This window comes from Lepidothrix coronata, unplaced genomic scaffold, assembly GCF_001604755.1.
Source record: "Lepidothrix coronata isolate B3197 unplaced genomic scaffold, Lepidothrix_coronata-1.0 Scaffold10, whole genome shotgun sequence".
Classification (NCBI taxonomy): Eukaryota; Metazoa; Chordata; class Aves; order Passeriformes; family Pipridae; genus Lepidothrix; species Lepidothrix coronata.
Window position 1 is genome coordinate 1,267,420 of NW_016690190.1, and position 20,301 is coordinate 1,287,720.

At 42.4% G+C, this 20,301-nt stretch overlaps 1 protein-coding gene across 3 annotated transcripts in view; it reads right to left on the minus strand.

Moving 5' to 3' along the window:
- STAB2 (stabilin 2) overlaps positions 1-20,301 on the minus strand; it is an 81,756-nt gene that overhangs the window by 17,820 nt on the left and 43,635 nt on the right. For all 3 annotated transcript variants that reach the window (XM_017804754.1, XM_017804755.1, XM_017804753.1), the window contains 21 exons: positions 20,144-20,251; positions 19,780-19,911; positions 18,603-18,728; positions 17,237-17,293; positions 15,900-15,995; positions 14,978-15,173; positions 14,346-14,441; positions 13,303-13,348; positions 11,742-11,818; positions 10,138-10,263; positions 9,531-9,604; positions 7,666-7,737; positions 5,645-5,764; positions 5,081-5,128; positions 3,954-4,037; positions 3,706-3,852; positions 3,185-3,310; positions 2,788-2,847; positions 2,066-2,242; positions 1,894-1,983; positions 450-596 (listed from right to left, as the gene is read on the minus strand). In XM_017804754.1, the coding sequence (XP_017660243.1) occupies positions 450-596; positions 1,894-1,983; positions 2,066-2,242; positions 2,788-2,847; positions 3,185-3,310; positions 3,706-3,852; positions 3,954-4,037; positions 5,081-5,128; positions 5,645-5,764; positions 7,666-7,737; positions 9,531-9,604; positions 10,138-10,263; positions 11,742-11,818; positions 13,303-13,348; positions 14,346-14,441; positions 14,978-15,173; positions 15,900-15,995; positions 17,237-17,293; positions 18,603-18,728; positions 19,780-19,911; positions 20,144-20,251 (2,205 nt within the window). The remainder of the gene's footprint in view (positions 1-449; positions 597-1,893; positions 1,984-2,065; positions 2,243-2,787; positions 2,848-3,184; positions 3,311-3,705; positions 3,853-3,953; positions 4,038-5,080; positions 5,129-5,644; positions 5,765-7,665; positions 7,738-9,530; positions 9,605-10,137; positions 10,264-11,741; positions 11,819-13,302; positions 13,349-14,345; positions 14,442-14,977; positions 15,174-15,899; positions 15,996-17,236; positions 17,294-18,602; positions 18,729-19,779; positions 19,912-20,143; positions 20,252-20,301) is intronic.

Consider the following 20,301-nt stretch of genomic DNA (forward strand, 5'->3'; position numbering starts at 1 on the left):
TGTCATTCATACCCTGTGCTGTTGGGACAGCAATATTGTTCCTTTGTAATAGGGAACTTTGTAAATGCAAATTCTGTGGACAAATCCAGAGTGTGAACTTCTACTAATTTAAAAGCATGATCAAAAGATTTGCCCTTGCTCAAATTTTTGCTTGCATATGTAAGATTCTGTTCTTATTGAAAACAGGGCAGGGCTTGCTAAGGTGGTCTTAACTGAAACTGCTTGTCCTGTATGTTGCTTAATGTGGATGCAGAATTTCTGTTGTTTATCTCTCAGGTGCAGTGCTGCACTTCATAATCTCGGCTCTAACCACATGAAGCCAGTCTGAAGTGGTGGGATGTACTCTCAGTAGTGCCAGAACTGCAGCAAGCGTTACCCCAGTCTCTGTGAAGAAGTTTGGCCCTTGGGCTATGTCTTTATCAGGGTGGGGGACCGAAAAGGGGGCTGACCATGAAATCCACAGTGAAGAAGCTGTCGCAGCGTCCCCCCAGGCTGGGTTCCATCAGCAGGCAGTTGATACCGTAGGCGATGCCCCCGTCAAACTCCAGCTGCCGCTGCACTATTTTGCACTGTCTGTCATTCAGGAAAAGGGCACCCTGAGAGACAGGATAGGGAGAGAGGGGTATGAGAGGTCATGAACTGTTCTTCCTTGGGACCAGGCTGAATCCAGAGCCTGAATGGGAGTTGAGGATAACCTTTCCCCTACAGGAAAGTTCTTGGTGCAAGTTGGTGTGTCAAACTATACTGTAGGTAGCATTGAAGGCTGTAGGGGCTTGAAACTAATTTTGCAACCTCTCTTCTTATAGCTGGATGCTATAACCTCATAGATGAGAGATATGTGTCTGGAGTACTGTGTCCAGCTCTGTGGCCCCCAAACAGAGGGAGGACGTGGACCCGTTGGAGAAAATCCAGAGGAGGGCCACGAAGATGATTAGAGGGCTGGAGCATCTTTCTTATGAAGAGAGGCTAAGACTTGAGGCTCTTCAGCCTGAAGAAGAGGAGGCTCCAGGGAGACCTTAGACCTTCCAGTCCCTAAAGGGTGGCTATAAGAGTTGGAAAGGGACTTTTTAGAAGGGCATGTAGTAATAGGACAAGGGATGATGGCTTCAAACTGAAAGAAGGTGAGTTTAGATTAGCTGTTGAGGAAAAATTCTTAACTGTGAGATTGATGAGGCAATGGAACAGGTTGACCAGAGATGCTGTGGATGTCCCATTTGTGTAAGTGTTCAAGGCCAGGTTGGATGGAGCTTTGAGCAACCTGGTCTAGTGGAAGGTCCCCCTACCCATGGCAGGAGTGTTGGCAGTAGATGATCTCTAAGGTCTCTTCCAACCCAAACCATCCTATGATTCTATGATCTTTTTTCTTTGCTGAAGAGGACAGAGTATGCCAGCCCTGCGACCACAGGTTTACCTTATGCATATTTAGGCTTAGGTGCTTGTCAGATATGATCTGCTACATTTGCAAATTAAACTGTGACATTGTTCTGATTTAACAGGCTATGTGCATGCCTGCAATCTTAATTTGTAGGTGCTTACAAACTAGAGTTTGCATGCAGATGCTGCATTCATGGAATTCAAAGCCAGGTTAATCTTAATGGGTTTCCATTGGTATTTCATTGTAGAAGTTAAAATGTGCTGGTATTTCAGTTTCAAAGTAGCTGAGAGCTGTTTTGAACAAATAGAATCAGAGCAAATGACAGCTCCAGAGAGCCCTGCAAACCATCTAGTTTGCTGAATCTGTTAGTGTGGCTGTTGACACATACTGGAGATGACCAATGAAGTTTTGGTGCCTCTGACCCTCTCTGGGGGCTGTGGAAAGGCACAGTGCTCTCTGCATGAGTGGATCCTGCATCAAGGGCGAGGGATAAATGTGCTGGCAGAGCGAACACTTACAATGTCCCCGTTATCCCCACAGCTCACACTGAGGTTGGAGCCTTGCAGGGTCTTCAGTGAGGTAGAGCTGGGGAGCTGGTAGGCCAACACCTGGGAAGGAAGCAGGGGAGATGCAGGTGTCTGGGCTTGCGCTTCTTGGCCTTGGCAGTGCTCCTAAAAAGCAAGGGCTTACCGCAGCATCACGGACAATGTGGAATTTGAGGTACTGCACCAGTTTGTCAGTGTTGGACTTCTTGAAAAGGAAGTCCTGCTGCTCCTGTGGGAGCCCACGGATAGCTGTGTCTGTGGGCCAGAAGAGTGTGACGGGTTTGTGAATAGGGTCGTAGATCAGCCCAAGCAGGTTGTTTTTCTGCAACATACCAGAAATTGGGATGGAGGATTAATGCCCTATCTAAAATGGCACTGACCCTATGGGGTGAATGTCTAGTATCACTGGGATGCAATGGCCAGTGGGGTGCCTGGTCACCAGCCTGCAAACACCATGACTTTAGAATACAGGTGTCTAAATTGAGCTGCCCAAGTTGAGTTATATGGCAGGAGTGCTTCTCAGGAGTGCTTCATCACTGAGGACTGCCCACTGAAAACCAGTCTGATGGCCCAGCTTTGGGTTCAGAAGGTCATACTTGGGTCAAACCTTGATCATGTAATTTGATATGCAGTAGGGCAGAGCTGAGCGAAGGGGGGAAAGGTGGCTGTGAGTCTGTGTGATATCCTCTCAACTCTGTGGGAGAGGAACTGCATGGTGACCAGGATTGCTGTGTACCATGTTGTGAGACCTTTCGCTCCTCTGAACAGCATCCTGCTAGTGATGCCATGTGCTATGTGTGTGCTTTTGTCTTTAAAAAATATTGTTTGCAACCTTTGTCCAGTAGCTCCCATTTCTGGTGTCCTTACCTCTAGCAAACTGCTGAACAGGATGTATCCATGTTTGGCTGCAACCATTTTAAGGCTTTCCTACAAAGAAAGAAATGTGAGTAATTTATCTAAAAATTACACCATATGGATATTTAGAAAGCAGATATGAGCTTACTTTTCCCTGTAAGTCACTTTTTGTTATATAACCAAAGCCACTGTAAAAGTCCTGTGCAAAAGTTCCTCTTATACTATTCTTACTTTGTCTGTAATTCTGGTGAATTTTAAATGTAACAAACATTTAATTTATGCAGCAGTGTTAGTGTTTGCACAAGGTCTTTTTAGTATCACTGCTTTTTTCCTGACTTATATGATTTGTATATCTAACAGTAACTGTGGAAAAGCTCCTGGGTTGACAATGGCAATGGGCTGTACATACCTTCTTGAGGGGAAAATCCTGCATATGCGATGGGACCAGAATTTGATTTATGACATGGATCACACCATTTGTGCCAACAGCATCACTGACTATGATTTCAGCTTTGTCGTTCAAAACCAGTGAGTTCTGGAAAGGCAACAAAAACATGTTTTCTTTGGAACCTTGTGGGACAGTAAGGCTGATGCTGAATTGCTTTGACACAGTGATTCCAGACCATCTTTTCTTTGCAGCAAATAGCAGTTTCAGCTTTAATAAATGTCCCTTTGCTTTTTCAAACTCTCATCATGCTCATAAAGCCAGAGTCTGAGGATAAAATAATGTTTAAAAGCAAGGGTTATGTAACTCCACTCTTGGCATGCTGGGTAAGTGCTGAACACTTCAACTGAATAAGCAATCTTATTTGAATGCCATTGATTTTTGTGCATCAGAGAAGGAAAGGGAACCATTCAGGTTTTTTAAAATAGCTGAATGAGAGTAGGCTGTTTAACTATTCTGTTCACTGCCTCTTCCTGTTCAGTTACCTGAGAGTAGCTGATGTGTATCAGGTCACCTTGGAGAGAGGTGACGTTTGTGATTCTTGTCAGGTCATTGTACAACAGATTGGCACAACCCACCATATGGTACCGAAGGACTTGAGCCATCACTCCTTTGGCAATCCAGTCCTTGACCTACAGTGCAAAGTGGAGGAGTTGAGAAGTAGCTGAACAAGGCTTCTGAACCCCAAAAGCTCATGTCCACCTCACCAAAAACATCTGGCCCTTTTACTTACTCGTGGGTCCGTGTTCAGTATGTCTGTGCGAGGTACAAACAGAGTGAAAGGGCCAGGGCCTGCGATATCTTTGATTGACAAGGCCTGCCAAATTTAAGAGGACAAAGCAGTAATGAGTTAACACACCTAATGCCATACAGTCATGGGGAGGTGATGCCTGCAGCCCCAATGCTGCCATGTGTTGGGTTCCCTTCCCTGCAACACAAGGGTGAGAGAAACACTCTCATGTGGACTTTCATTCCTGTCTCCATTTGTCACCTCTGCTCACAGGAATGGAAGATTTTGCTCTTCCAGCTTAAAGCCAAGTTCTCTGTCTCCTTAGCAATAGCAAACAGAAGAGGGAAAGCTCCCAACAGACAGTAACGCAAGGAGGGCAGAGGGGGCTATTCCCTCCTGTGCAAGGGAAAGATGAAAAAACCCTTTCATCTTGGGAAAGGTGAGAGTGGATAACATGCATTTAGCTGATACATGGTTGCTCGTACCTAGGAGTGGATTAATTACTCTTAGGGGTACAAATTGACCTGGGGTATTGCAGCCACTTTGCAATGACCACTGACAAGCTGAAGTAAGAAGAGATCTCTGCTAAAGTGAGAGGAAGCCATCTGTCTACCATGATAACAGAATTGAAGCTGGAATATGAGTCTTTAGGCTAGCAGGCCAGTATAGAGGTCTGTGCTGCCCTGAGGCTTGGGGTAAACACAGAATGGCTACTGCCAATCTCCAGAAAGCAGTGAGAGCTGGTGGTGCACACTGGCCCTCTCACAACACACACAGCATCCTGCGATGTTTCGGAGAGGCAACTGAAAACACTGCTGTTTGGAAATGCAGAGTTAGTAAACGAGTGGTATTTTATTGCTTCAGACTATGAATGGTTAAAAGCTTCTGTTTTATGTCTGGTCTGGAGGTCCTACATTTCCCTCTGATATTGGTTTTGATCATTAATACTCTAGATTTTAGTGACAGCTAATAGTTTAAATTAGAGCATCTCAAGTATCAGTGACTGGAGATCCAAATCCAGTCCCATTTATGCTGAAGGATGTTGGTACATGCCAGGTTCTTGCCTGCTCCCCTTCCATCTACACCCTTGAGGCAAGAAAAAAAAACAAAACCACTCAGCCTTTTCTTACCTCTAAGTGGAAATAAAACTTAGATGTGTTGGAGTTCCTGAGAAGTTCCTGCAATTGAGAACAAGACTCTGTAACAGTGATGAATATGTGAGGTAACATCTGTGGAGTGCAAAACAAATGCACCACTCAGACAAGAAGGGGAACTTCTGGTTTGGAATAAATATTGTTCCTGTTTTTTTCTTACCTTGCTCTGCCAAATAGCAGGCTTTGAAAACTAAAACTCCCTAATACTGCTCTGGTACTGCAGTCATAATGATTGATCATCAGGGATTTTTTTGGTTGTTCGTTTGTTGTTTGTGTGGGTTTGGGTTTTTTGTGTTGTTGTTCGGTTTTCTGTTTTTTTTTTTGTTTGTCTGTTTTGTTTTGTTCATTTGTTTTGGGGTTTCTGTTTGTTTGTTTGTTTTAGGCAGTTATCTTGCAGCATCCTGTTCCTATTCCTTGTTTCTTGGATTGGGATAATTTCAAATTCTGGGGTACAAATTTGTCCAAGAAAAAATGGCATGTTTCAACTACTGTATTAAGTAACTATCTGAAGGAAACTAAGAGCAAAGTGCTGCACTTTACCTGGAAGATATTTCCTCGGCACATAAATCCATCCCCAATGTAGTTAGGTTTGCAGGTGCAGGTCCTTTCTGTCAGCTCAGTGTCATTACAGATGGCAAATTCACTGCAGCCTCCATTATTCTTGTAAGATCAAATTTTAAAATATAGAATTCCTTTGTTGCCAGGTGCACAAAACAGTTCTAATTCATTACTTTCTTCCCCCCCATTTACATACTTTATAGTTTAGAAAGACTTAATCACAATAGCTTTTTGAAATCACATCTTACTGGTACTTGACATATACTTTCTTGCAAACACTATAGAGCATTTAAAGTTTATAACAAATAACTCTCATTTTATGCAGAGGACATAGTTTTGGTTCACTCCTTATGTCTTTAGTTCATGATGGTATAAGGATGCAAAATATTTACATGCAAGCCTCTTTCTGGATCTTAGGGATGAGTCTTAGCTGCTCTGCCAAAGCAGAATTGACTTACACTAAAGGGAACTACTTACAGCTGTAAATCACTTTAACAGTGCCAGGAGCCTGAATTTATGGAGGAGCATTAGCACAGGACTGTCTATTGTTCCCTGTCTGTCTGATGGCCCAGATCAACTGGAACAGGGAACTGCTACAGGTCTTTGACTCTAAAACATCCCCTATCTGTCCCTTGGGTCCACTGCCAGTGCAACCTTGGGCTTGGAGCAGCAGATGCATCTCACCCAGCTGCCTGCTTCCAGAAAGTTCCCTGTGCTAAAGCGAGATGTTCCTCATTCAGGAGCAGCATGCTGGGGCTCAGAGCTCTGCTCAGTCACAGGCAGATTCTCCCCAGTTAGCACCTCAGCTTGCAAATAAGCTTCTGTCCTGCACTTGAGAACAAATTGGGAAAAATTGAGAAGCTCTCTTGTTTTCTTTTTTGTGCTTGTTTCATGGTGCCTTTTCTGTTGCTGGTCATCTCAGGGATCCTTTCCATTGGGGCATAAGTGGGAGCAGAAGCTCCTTTGGGAGCTACCAGTGGGGCCTGACTTTACAGGTCACAGAGCTGCCTGGCTGTTCACAGTGGGTTTGGGTGGGCTTGCTATGTATTTGTCTAGGTTTAGACAGACTGCTGGGTGTCTTAGCTACCTGTGAAGCTTTGCTGCACAGAAGTTTGGTCAGCATGAAACCAGGTAAGCCTCTGGTCTGACATTGGTGCTTCTCAACACTATCTTTTTTTTAAAATACATAATTAGCCTGGCTTAATTAGTCAAGTGGAAGCAGAGTTGCTGGAACAAGGCATAGGAAAAAGCAAAAGAATACAAAATCATAGGGAGCAGTGGCTCATAACTTTTAATTCCCCTTCCTCCAGCTTCTGGTTTTGCCCTTGCTCTTTCATCTCTGCAACCTTTCAAGGTTAGATCAAGCCTGCTGACAAGCCAGGCTGGGAGGGCAAGAATTATTGTTGCTGTGCTTAAAGCACAGAAGATTAATGTACACAGGAGAGTGGATATGTCCCTGCAACACCTTGCCAAGAAGCAGAGTAATGCAGCTGGTGCAGAGAACCATGTTGCTTGCAAATATGTGGTTTGCAGTGTGTGAGGTAGCTTGTGCAAAATGAATCTGGCTAATTCTCAGACTGCAAGGACAAGCGAGGGACAGAATAAAGAATGCCATGGGATGTCCTGGGTTGCATGTTGTGGATGGAAACAGTTTGTGTTGGCTTTTTGTATGAACTCTAGCAATGACAAAAAAAGATATGACTTAAGTTTTACCACTACAAACTAGGTACTGTTTCTCTGGATTGGATTTTAAGTAGTTTTTTAAGACTTAATGATGAGTCCAGGACCTCACTTGTATTACGTCCGGGCTGTGGTCCAAGAAAAGCCCTTTCTGCATATTTAGTTTCTATCATAGCAACAGCACTAAAGCATGTACTGAACTAAAAATATTTATAGATTGGCAAAGTTAATGTAAGTTGGTTCTTAGGATACCTGACTTAGTTAAAATGCATACAAACCCCAAAAATGTAAGGATTATAATGAGAGCTTAAATGGATACTTACTTGTGAACACAGACTGATATATGTGCATCTTTTACCATCTCCAGAATATCCCTTTAGGCAGTTACATACTGCCTACAAAACAAAACCAGAAAACATGCATACATGGAAAAATGCTTGATTATTATTTCTTTTCAGCACACATATATTTAATTTGCTTTTTTTCCCCTCAATCATTTAATAGTGATATGCTGTACAATTTGTTAAGCTGAAAGTACATAATCTCTCCTGCAGCAGTTTCTTGGCCAGCATGAGCAACCGGAGACTGAGACTGGGGAGTAACAGTTTTCAAGAGGCTCCGTCTGTCCTTTCCTTGCCTATCCATTTCTGGTTTCCTCTCTGCTGCCCTGGTCATTTGACATGACCCCTTTGACATCTGCACATAATTGTCTTGCTGGCAAAACAGACTAAACCCTTAATTTGTTTCCCTCATTTTATTTGCATAGGTTGGTGTTCCCCACTTGTCTCTTTCCTTCCCCTGCTGTGATGAAATGCATCTTCAAAACACACCTGGAATTATGTCCTGATGTTACTGGCAACTTCCCAGTGGGAATGCATCTGACACTTATGTCCTGATTACTCTATTTTGCACTTGCAATTATCAAAAAAATGAGAAATTAGCATAGTTGCAAAGAAATTAATTATCTTCTCCAATTCACTACTAAATGGTTCTCAATTTAGGATTTACATTTAATATGCAGCAGAAGTAAAACTGTGAGGTGGTGCAATAACAGTGTTTTATGTATCTTCTGGGTGACTGACAGCCCTAGAGAAAGCAAACACGTTTCTGTCCTACAAGTTTACCTTTGCAGTGCTGGGATTTTGTGGTGGACGTTGTTATTTCTCTGATGTTAATTACATCCTCATGGGTAAGGAGGAATAAACAAACATGTTGTAGCTACTACTTCTGTCCCCAGCGAAGGTGTATGGAGGAAAGTAACCATCACCTGTCTTGTCCAGAGGGGTGGGGAAGATGGCTCTGTGCTTTCACCGAAAATGTACTGGCTTACAAATGACAGTCAAGGCACAGAGTTATTTGTTTGGACTGGCAAAAAGGGCTAATGGGGTTGTTGCCCCTTCTGTCCCTGAACAACTGGAAGTCAGGAGGTGGCCTCTGACTCCCGGTCTCTGTTTCCTGCCTTGCTCCTGAAGAAATACTGTTGTGCAGTACTCGCTGGAGGATTACAGTCCTGCCAATATCAAACTATAGGAAGATGACAAGTGCTAGAACCAGGGAGATCAGCTTCTTCTGAAACTGTTAGAGAAATAAAATCACTAATCTCTGTCACCTGCTTGCCCTGACCAATTTGCTTCTCCTTTGCCCCCTTGTTCTTTTATGCTACTTTCTCTTTGGAGAGTATGTGGCACGTTGGCAAACAAAAGGGACAAAACAGAGGAGCGAATGAGAACAGCAGAGGAGTGAGCAGATGCAGGAATGCTGCAACCCCTATGCAAGAACTATGAGTCAGGCCATGTTGTTTCCTCGTGAATGTGTTTGATCTACGCTGGGAGAACGGCTAGTCTAAAATGGAATTTCTCCATGGAGAGTTTCTATAACAATAAAAGAAACATTATCTGGCAATACTTTCAAACTGACAGGTTTTCATATCAAAACCTCCCAAAAGAGAAAAACAACTACTTGAGATAGCAAAACACTGCTTTCCTCTGCAGTTTTTGATTTCTTTTACTGAAATTAATTTCTTCATGTTTTCCCACCCTCCCTCTCAAATACCTTTTTAAAGAAAAATATACTTTTGAGAATTCTTGTTTTGAAATCCACTTCTCTATTTAAAAACAAAGATGGGCAAATCTTTCTTTACACAATTGTAAGACTTGGCCAATCGTATTTTTCTTCACAAAGTACTCACTTGATTGGGTCCAATCTGTGTGCATTCTGCATTTCTATCACATCCACCGTTGTTCTCCAGACAAGGGTTGATTTCTTTATAAAACATAGACAGTTTAATAAAGAAAGATTGACTTCTGAAAACCCAAGAAGGGAGAATTTTTAAGTAAAGCATAGCAGGAACGCAGGTTTAGGACAACTGTGAATCAGTAAAATTCATTCCTTTAGCTGCTTAGTACCTCAGTCTAGGCCTTTAGTTGTCTGGGTGAAGACTAAAACTCTGCCATCAGCATTTCTAAAACCTGGGGATGTGTGGTACAACAATGTCTGAAAGTCTTAAGGTTTGTGATGGTCAGAGGAGTGTGAGTGTATCAAGCTGGTGAAGATGAGGTTAGCCTTGCTGAGAGGTAGCTCTTGTTTAACGTTTGATGTCACACCACACTGCTGCAGTTGCGTGGTTTGCCAAGTAGTATCAGCCACATGGCAGGCAGAGGTGCCTTTGGCATCAGCCTATAGAGTGTCGGGATACCGCACTTCTGGATCACAGTGGAAGAAGGATCATCCACCTGCAGGAAAACTCACTCCTGTGGTGTTCCTCTGCGTAATATGTGAGACACACACACGCTTACCGATGCAGACTATTCCATCCCCGGTGTACCCAGCGTTGCAGACGCAGACTCTGTTGCCTGGCGTTGTTCTCCTGCACTCTGCCTTGGCAGAACAGCCACCGTTGCTGGTCTCACAGGCATTGATAGCTGAACAGTGACAACGACACAGATTAAACCAATGTGCTTAACTGGCTTTTCAGGTTAATCTGCCTCTGTGTTTTAAAGGGATTAACTAACATTTTCAGAACACAGAGTCCTCCTGATTAAGGAGGCCACAGACTTCACTAGTGCCAGATATTTAACACATTTTATTGTTTAAAGAGGGAAAGCTGAGAAGATGTTTCTAGTATGGAAGGTAAGAATTCATCCAGGACTGACTTTCAGTAACTTCCCATCTTCCAATTCCACCCATTTTAATGAAGCAACAAAAAAAGAGACCTTTGCATTTTTCTCTAGTTTAAATGGCCATTTTAAGCTTTCCCTGAGCTTGACTTTTTCTGCACCCAGATCATGCTCCTTCTCTCTTGCAGGAGGTCTAGAGTATAATACCACCTAGCCCCTCCTGTGATAGAACATCCTGGTTGTTATTCAGATGGTTACTCCTACTGTTTCTCCAACTCTGGGTGAGTCAGAGAATGAATTTGTGTGGATTACCCTGAGAGCAGGGAGGGAACCTTCTCTGAAGTGTGAATAAAATCAGCCCAAACATTGCTATAGTTTTTGCCTCAAATTATCCTGAATTGCTGTTTCAGTAGCCTTAACAGCCACACTAGGGAGCTGACTTTTCCCATAACTAATTTTGCTCAGGAATCCTGTATAGGGGAACAAGGGTGAGGGCAGAGTCACTATGGATGACCTGTGTCACTCAGATCTTCCTGCACATGGGGAATTGCCCACCACTAGATTAAAATGGATTTGGCTGTTTTGTGCCAGAAGAGAAAAGGATTAGTACCCTGTCAGCCACAGTGAGTAAGTAGAAGAATATGATTCTGTTCTCAAAAGCATTAGTATTTTAATGAGTTAAGGATTAAGAAACACAACTGTAAAATTAATTACAATTAGTGTAGCTGGAAGCTGTCTACTTTGTAAGTCTGGATATCCCAGACTCTTGGAGGAACACCTAGGATAAGCTGCTATTGCCCCTTTCTGAGGGTCTCTCAGAATCTCTCTGGTCTAAAGAAATGGATTTTACCATACCAGAAATCTGAGCAAGTTCAGAAAGCTGAGGAAGTGGTAGGGCTATACAGCTTCCAATAGCTGGAAATGTTACTGTACCCTGAATTGGCCTCTCTTTGCTGGTCTTTGTTGGGAAAGGGAGTAAAAGTCATAAACCAGGTTTCATTACTCTGCAAACAATGGGGCTGGGCTTGTGCACGGCATGTTCCCTTTTCTCTGGTCTCCCTTAGCACAATGCCTTGCAGCTTCGAGATTTTGAGCCCTTTGTCTGCTATGAATCCACACCTGTTGGGCTGTTACTTGTTTTGAGTGAACTGGCAGCAATTCCTGTTTTTAACTGGTGCATGGGGAAGTGCTCATCTCTCACCAACTCTACCGTGACCAGTGAATGCTTCAACCTTGTTTCTTTTTTTTTTTTTTTCAAAAGGGAATAAACAAAGTCCACTTGCCTGTGCAGAACGTCCCGTTCCCCTCAAACCCAGCTGCACACTTGCAATAGGCAGTGCCATTTGATTGGAGAAGGCAGCTAATGAAGTAAAAAGAGGGAGATGACATTTAAAAAAAGAGAAAAAAAGGAGAGAAAAAAGGGCAGTCAAGTCTTTTGTACTGCTGTGAGTTCTTCTGAAGGTAACATTGCATAGAAATAACAAGGCATTTAACCATATCCATAAAAATGAACCTAGCTGGACTAAGCTTTTCAAATGTATTTTGAATGTTTTAGGTATTAAAATTCTACACTTTGGTCATTAAGTGACCTGTTTTCTCATGCAGAACTCCAGAGTTCACATGTCTACCCCCTCAAAAACTGTGCATAAATTTATGGAAGGATGCAGCAGCCCTGATGTTCAGGGGCCAGACATCTGAATTCTCTGGGTTTAAGTTTGTGTGTTTTTTTTTTTTTTTTTTTTTTTTTTTTTTTTTTGTGGGCAGTTTGGTCTTCTGAATGCAAGTGTGAGCTTATTGCCCTGTGAACTCTGTGCAATACAAGGATTGCTCCCTGGTGTCGTTCAGGGATAACGTCACAATGCAGTCAGCACAATTCTGCCATGCCTGCACCTATCCTTGTACATACAGGTGTACATCAGTGGATGAAAAATACTCAAGAGAAGAGCAGTCTACTTCTGTCAGAAACACAGTCTTGATGACAGAATGTGTGGGGTTCCCACGAGCAAATTTGAGAGTGGAGTTTTCCAAAAAAGCCTATTCAAATATCACTGTTGTGAACTGCTGTTCACTAATCTCTCCCTAACAAAGGGGAGACAATCACCTGCATCAGGAAAAAAAGGTTTTGCCCCTCTGATTTCTCAGCTCCTACAGAAGAGCTGTGGCTGAAAGTGAGGAGTCTTTCCAGCCATCTTTTCTCATTTTTTTAAGTGTCTTGGCTAGTGTAAATCTTGCTGTCTGGTCAGTGATGAGGGGCCAGTGGGCGTCACTTCCTCCTCTGAAAACTAGTTAGTTCCCAGTATTGGTGTGCTGGACTGGTGAGGGCATTTTTTTTTGTTGTTTGTATATTTTGATGTGAAGAGGAGAGCTGTTTCTTGTCCAATGTAGTTTTCTTTGTTGAAGTCCCTAATGCCAATGGCATTTCTCAGTGATATGTGTGGTGGTGGATGGGGCAAATAGGAGGAGCTGATACTCCTAAAGGTCACTTCAGAAACCCACCTTTGTCATTAGTCTTGGCCTGACCTCCTGTTCTCTTTAGTGCTGCAGGCCCCATTTCTTTAAATACTGCATGGTAGAATGTCTTGCTTTTTTTTCCCCTCTCATTTTTCTTTTTTTTTTTCTCACCCCAAAAATCCCATTTTTCCCCCATTTTAACATGAACACTTTGAACTTCTTGGCCTTCTCATTGTGTACATTACATTTGCATTGCTCCTTATGTCTGTGATGGAAAACATGAGTGTTACCTACACTGCTGGGAAGTCATGAGCAAGATGGACTATGCTTTTTGCATTGCAAGAGATCCCCTTTTTCTCCCCTCTCCTCTAAATAAGTGGATTTCATACATACTTAGCACTGGTATGGCATGAAGAGTTACATGCGTCGTCTTTGATTTCTGCAAGTGGAAAAAAAATGAATCAGGGATCAGAACCTTTTGGGTCAACATCCTTTGAGGCTCAGAGTCTTTTGATCCCATCATGTGGAGCTGGAGTCCAAGTTCTGCACCAGACAACTGTGCTCTCAGTCTGTATAGAAACTCCATCTCTATAGAAAATCCATCTGTACAGAGACTCCATCTGTATAGGTCAGTGGATACCACTTAAATTCAATTGCAAGTAAGAGTTATGTCATCATATTGCTAGGAAAATATTTCACCCATTTTCATTTATTTCATTTATTTGTATTTAGTCTGGTGAATCTTGCATATTATTAGTTTAATTATGGAGGTGTAGGTTTTCTCAGATACAGCAACTCTCTTATAAAATTCTATTCATTACTAATTTTTTCCCTGGGAAAATTTAAAACTGATATTGAATGCTATTATTAATGTGTTTATAGCATTTTTTATTTTATCCTATTATAGGCAGAGTTCTGAAATAGTTATTGAACACATTTTAATTACGTCTAACGAAAATATAATGTGATTGGATATAGGAGATGGATTTAGCCAACACAAAACTATTTATTTGCTATTTACTTTTTTATTGCATTAGCAAGAACATAATTTAATAGACAGTGTGGTGTAGCTAAATCAACTTATTGAAGCACCTGAGAGGCTAAAATTTGATCAGAGGATCAAAATGTGCTAGGTAATCCTGCTCTGGAAAAGATGTAGCTTTTATAAATGGGATGTTCTTCGGGACAGATACAGGGTGACACAGGTAGAGTAGTAGCTAAATAGGGAGTTTCAGTATCATGAGCAGTATCTCAGCTGGCTCTCCATTAATACAGTAATTAATTGCCGTAACACAGGAGTGTGACCCCTATTTCACTCCGTGTGGGAAGTCACTGGGTATCTGGTATTGCACTGGGACCTGATCGTGGCGGTAGTTCTGTCATTTTCTGAAATGCTCACTTCTCACCTCAGGAAAAAAAAAAGAGGGGACACTCACCAGTCTCACACACCACCCCTCTCCAGCCAATGTTGCATTCACAGGAGCCATCCCCGTCGATCCCACTGCTGCATTTCCCATGGACACAAGTGCACGCTGTGGGGAGAGATGGGAGGAAGCCACAGTCCCTGTGCAGTGTGCCAGTGTGCACAGCAAGGGGAAGGAAGGGCAGGAGAGAGGGCCCAGACATCATCTGCTGATGGCAGCATCTGCTGTAGGCTATTTCAAAAAATGCTTTGTCTTGTGCTTTTTGGCTTCTAACTACAGAATAAATCTAAATTCACACTATGCTTATCTTTCCTCTGTCCCCAAATACAGGGATGGAAACTGTATTTTAATGAAAAAACATTGGAGAAATAGCAGTGCTAAAGGGGATTATTCTTGTTGGATGCTGTTCTAAGCCTGTAGTGTGCCAGAGTAGGAGGCACTGTCTGCAAACAAGAGATTAGAGAGAAAACACCAAAATGAGGAAAGAAAAGGGGTTAATGATGTTTTCAAGACTGGCCTATTACCCCGAAAGCACTGTACCTTTCTAGAATCTAGAACAGACATGGTTAGGAGATGTAAGGGGAAGGTTTTGACGTGTGACAAGACTGGCAGAGCTGCCTGTGTGGTTTGGGGATGCTCAGTACCTTGATCACAGTTGCGGCCGTATTTGCCCTCAATGCAGCTTTCACAGGCTGTACCGACAAACCCCTCTTCACACTGGCAGGTGCCTGTGCCATTGATGCCATCCAGGCAGACGCCGTTTCCGAAGCAGGCATTCCCTGCTTTTCCTGGGCAGGGCTGGCACTGCTGCCCGAAGAAACCTGCACAGCACTCCCTTGTCTGGAAACCCAGAAATGCTGTGTTGAGGGTCAGGGTACCAGAAAGGGTGAACTAGAGATCTGGATTTTTACAAGGGTGTGTAGCAATAGGACAAGGGGTAATGGCTTCAAATTGAAAGAAAGGTGGATTTAGTTAGGTATAAGGATGAAATTCTTTACTGTGAGGGTGATGAGGCACTGGAACAGGTTGCCCAGAGAAGCTGTGGATAACCCATCCCTGGAAGTGTTCAAGGCCAGATTGGAGAGGGCTTTGAGCAACCTGGTGTAGTGAAAGATGTTTCTGCCCATGGCAGGGGTGTTGGAAGTAGTTGATCTTTAAGGTCCCATCCGACCCAGGCCATTCTATGCTCCTGTGATTTTTAGCAGGACTTTGCTGGTCTGTGACCACACTCCTCAGTGTGGCAGGACACAGGCTGCCACCCCGAGTCCTTGGTGGGACCAAGGTACCCTTCACCTCTTCAGGGAAAGGTGGACAGGATTTTAGGGACATGTATAGGGTTACCCTTCCCAAACCTGTGCTCCCTCTGCACCCTCAGCTCCCAGCCTTTCCTGTGCTGTAGCTATCAGTCTTTAATGTTGCATTGTGTTGCATCCATAATAAAGGTCAACAAATATATTGTCAGGAACTGCCTTGACATGTTGTGTGTGCTTAGCAGGGATTATGAGGAGGGCGAAGTTCAGGGATGGGGGTTCCTGGCTTTTACCTCAGTAGAAGCAGTGTACTCACAATGATGGTTTTAGCACACTTTGGCTGGCACCCGATCTGGATGGTGTACATTCTCATGTGGTTTTCTGTGAGGACACAGTATTTCCTCTCCCCTGCCTGAGCAAATATTGGAGAAACAGATGCACTTCTGGGTAATAGTGATCAGCTACTTTAAAATATTTGAAAAAATGGGACATTACCTTAATGCATGTTGTGCACTGATTCACGTATTCACAATGAAAATGAAGGAAGTACTTTTAGAAATAAAAATATATTAGCAAAAGGATTTTTTTCCTAGTGAACACATGATCAGTTTAACTCAGTGTCTTGTGGTGTTTTAAAGATATGTCCAAATATTGCCTTTGCTCAGAATTGAACAGGTTTTATTTTCTGAAGTTTGAAAAACATTTATTTTCTTCTTTTTTTTTTTTTTTTTTCCCTTCTTCTCTTGCACATTTTCTGATCTTTCTAGTTTTTGGAAAGCTGAGTTCTGAACTTCTGCAAAAACAGCTGTTGAAACATTGTCTTTCTGGTCTGGACACAGTTGGGAAAGATTTCTTGCTAAAGAAAACTTTAGATCTCACTGTATACTTGTGAGGAGATTGAGATAAGCATCCACCCAGCTGTTCATTGTAAAGGAAATGTTAAGGTGTTTGGGTTTCACCCACGAGTACACAGTTTGGTTTTGCCAGTCAAGTACTCTAGTGAGGTAGATGGGACTTGATCTGCTTTGGAATACTATTACTGGCATAATTAATTAAAAAATAATAAATAAAAAAGGAAAATATGTAATTTCAACGGAAGAGCTTTCCCAGATAAACTTAGATATTAAGAAAATCTAAATATCTGCAGTTCTCATGTGTTGGATCTAGGCACCCGAAGTCTCTACAGTCTCCAAGTCTCCTTGTGACCATTACTCACAGCACATTGCTGGGGATGGGTTGAGTTTGCCCTTCTGTACATCTCTGATTTGAAGGGCTCAGAACCGCTTCTGTAGTTCAGGCATGCTCCAGATCACGTTTAATTCCCTCAGTTTTGCATGGTGGTGGTAAACTTTGCAATTTGAGGAGTCTTCAGTTGTCCCAATGCATACTAGACACTGATCTTGAAAGAAAAAGCTATCTTTAAGCTGCCCTTCTGCTACCTTGACCAAAGGTAAATTTTTTATAAAAATCTCTAAGGTCAGGGTGGATTGAGTCTATTGACTGTAAGCAATGTATGTAGCAGGCTGAAGTAACTATGATAATATGATAACTTTTGTTGAAACTGAGGCAATTGTATTAAAAATGGAATTGAATGCATGTGTACTCAGTTTTGATATAAAGGAAATAAATTAGCATTAATGATAAAGTACTTACTATTTCTTTTGTTCCTGGGGGGCAACTTGATGGGTGTGAACAAATTCTGCATTTTTCCTTAAGTAACAGAAATGGAAAGTAGTTAACAGACTGTATAGAGCTGCAGACAGGTTGTGTCATAGAAAATGCATGATTTCCAGCTATATTTCTAAACCTAGCCCTTGTGGTGCATAATTAGGATAACCTCTTTGGTAAAGGTGCTCAGCAAGGAAGAATATCCCTACCAGTGGCTTTGTAGGGGCACCCCATGGGAAGCCTTCTGCCAATGGGAAGGAGAAAGAAAGATCATTTGGGAAATTTTATTTGCTCTTCTAAAGTGACACTTCCCAAAGGTCTTCCCATCTAAACCACAATAAGAGGCAAATCTTGAGCTTGGATATAGTTTTCCTGTGGTGCAAGGGCAGCTTGGAAATGGAAAACTCATGCCACGAGTGTGAATTGTTCACGCACGTAAGGTTGGTTTCTGCAAAATGCTTAGGTATGTGTTGCACCCAGTACACAGTTTTTAATACTATTCCTGTTTGCTTAGCTACATCCTTACTTTCAGCAAGGCTTAAGTGAATGTTTTAGTATGTTTCTGCATTTGAATAAAGCAGAGAAGATAATTTTCCATTGGAAAACAGAGGACGTGACACAGCCAAGCTGTAGAAAAGCCTTGACTGAAATATGGGACTGTTTTCCAAGGAAAAGCTGCAAAAGTTCATGCCTGTTAACTTTGCTTTAACTAAAGTGCAAGTCTGACTTTTTCTTCCTTGTCTAGTTTGTTGCATGATCCATGAAAAGGGAGGAAAGCTGCCTGTTTGCTGTCCAATTTGATACACTCAAGAGAAAAGACAAAGGACACCTTTGTGAGGAAGTCGCATCCTATGCTTTAGAGGGATGTGAAACAATTTATATTTCAAATATAAAGTGAATGAAGGAGGGAGAACGCTTTGCTCAGAGGGTACCAAGGAGTTCATGTGTACGTACAGAGGTAATCTACACTTGGAATGAAAAGAAATTATTTTTCCTTACAAAAAACATTTCTTTTCCATTCTTCCCCCCTCTTATTTACTTTATAGACAAGTGGTCTGGCTAAGAAGATGTATTAGAATAATGCATTACTATTATTTCTTAAAAATTATAGCTCAGGAATTGCTTATTCCTGTGTTACTCTGATTATATGATACCCAAGCTGCCAGTACACTGATTGCGGGATTAAAGCTGTCTTAAGAGATGCTAAAACTCATTTTAGCAATATAATTTGTAGAAAATGTGTGTATTTCTTGCTGGGAAATAGTGTCACATATCATGTACAGTTGAGCTGTGTTTGGCTATAGATCTCTCTGATGGGCCTTTAGGTATCTATACAAACAGAACCACTTACAATGATCACGGTATCATTGATATCACATCTGTTCTTCTGGATTTCCAGGACCTTTCCCAGTCCATGAATAATTCCTTTGTCTGTTGCAATATTTGTATAGCGTATAGGTGCATCATTTATGAACAGCTGCAAAAGACATCCAACCAGTTAGAAAGCAGCAGAGCTGTTTGGTGGCTGTATGGTAACTAGAGCAGTGGCAGGTGAAAGAGGGAGCAATGTGTAAGTATCACTTCAGGAAAACCAACAAAGGCAGTTAACATCAGGCACTTGCTCGTATTCCCGTTGCTACATTTAACTGTTCCACTGGACTGGAGGGCATGAGACAACTTGCAGCCTGTTGAAGTTTCTTAGCAACAGGATTTGGGGGAGCAGCTTTTTCCAACATGGTATCTTAAGGTAAAGCATATGAAGAAGGACTCTATAGCATGCCAAAAGGTGGGTTTGCTGTCTGGGGGGTGGGGGGCTTCGGGGAAGTTCTCCTAGCAGCTGCTCTTTCAAGGAGGGCTTTCATCACCTCAATGCTACCCCACACTCCCATCGTGCTCTCACCAGCAACAGCCCCACTGCAGACGCTTTTCCAGGGCTCTGCTGTGGGCGAAGAGCAGGGCTAAAACTACTTGGATGAGAAGATTTCTGTCTTCCTTTGCCTATTCCCAGAGGGAGTTCTGGGACAGAGAAGGAGGAACGAATTCCCTTCCTGACTTTCACTTAATCTTGCTATGCCTGGTTTTTCCATGAGTGGTGTTGAAAGACAATTGATATTTGTTGCCCAGTGCTTTGAGCTCTTAGGTTTGAAAGTGGAGTAAATCCACAGAAAATAGAATTAATGTTGTATAATTAAGGGCAGGTTCCTAATAGCTCTTGGAAGTCAGATTAATGACTGCTTTGGAATGCAGGCTTGTAGTTGCTAGAGACAGACATCTGAAATGCAATGCTAAATGTGAACAGCACAATTGAAATCAAATTCAGCCAGAGATCCCTTCAAGGGTGACTTTGAATTAAGCAGGTATGAGACAGGCCTTGCATTTGAGAGACAACTTTTGTGCTGTTATGTCGCAGAAGCTGGTGGGGGATGCAGAGCTCCTTTGGACTGCATGTTAGTTTAAAGTTGAAGCTGGATTTGTAAAAAGCAAGAAACCTGTTGCTCCAAGCAAGTGCAGACACACAAGTGCAGTACCTGACTGTTGTGGAGGAAGAACCCAACCTGGTAGGAGAACCCTAGCATGGTCTCCCTGTGCATGCCATTGTGCAGATTGTTCTTCAGGAGCTTCTCATCCAGTACAATATGATAGCGGATTTGGCCTTCATCCTGCAAACAGACAGTTAAATTTAGGGTTATGTAGCAGAGCATGAAAAGTTAGTAGGAATACCATTTTCCAGAGGATATAAGCCAAACATAGATTGGCTGAATTTAAAGAGAAGCCTTTCCAGTAGGCAGGTTATTTCATACTTCTTACTGTAGAGACCCTGCATTCCAGTCATAATAAAATTTTTATTGACTGTAGAGGGTGAAAAGCTATTGAATTGTGAGTAATACGTACCAGAGTAGCAGACTTTTTATCCTTTAGGTAATTTTCTATGGCATCATTATCTGGGGCAAAGACTGTGTACATGTTTGCTGCTTCTATTTCGTTTGCCAGGCTGTATTGCTGTTGTGAAACACATAGAAACAAATCATAATGACCACCGATTGTCTGAT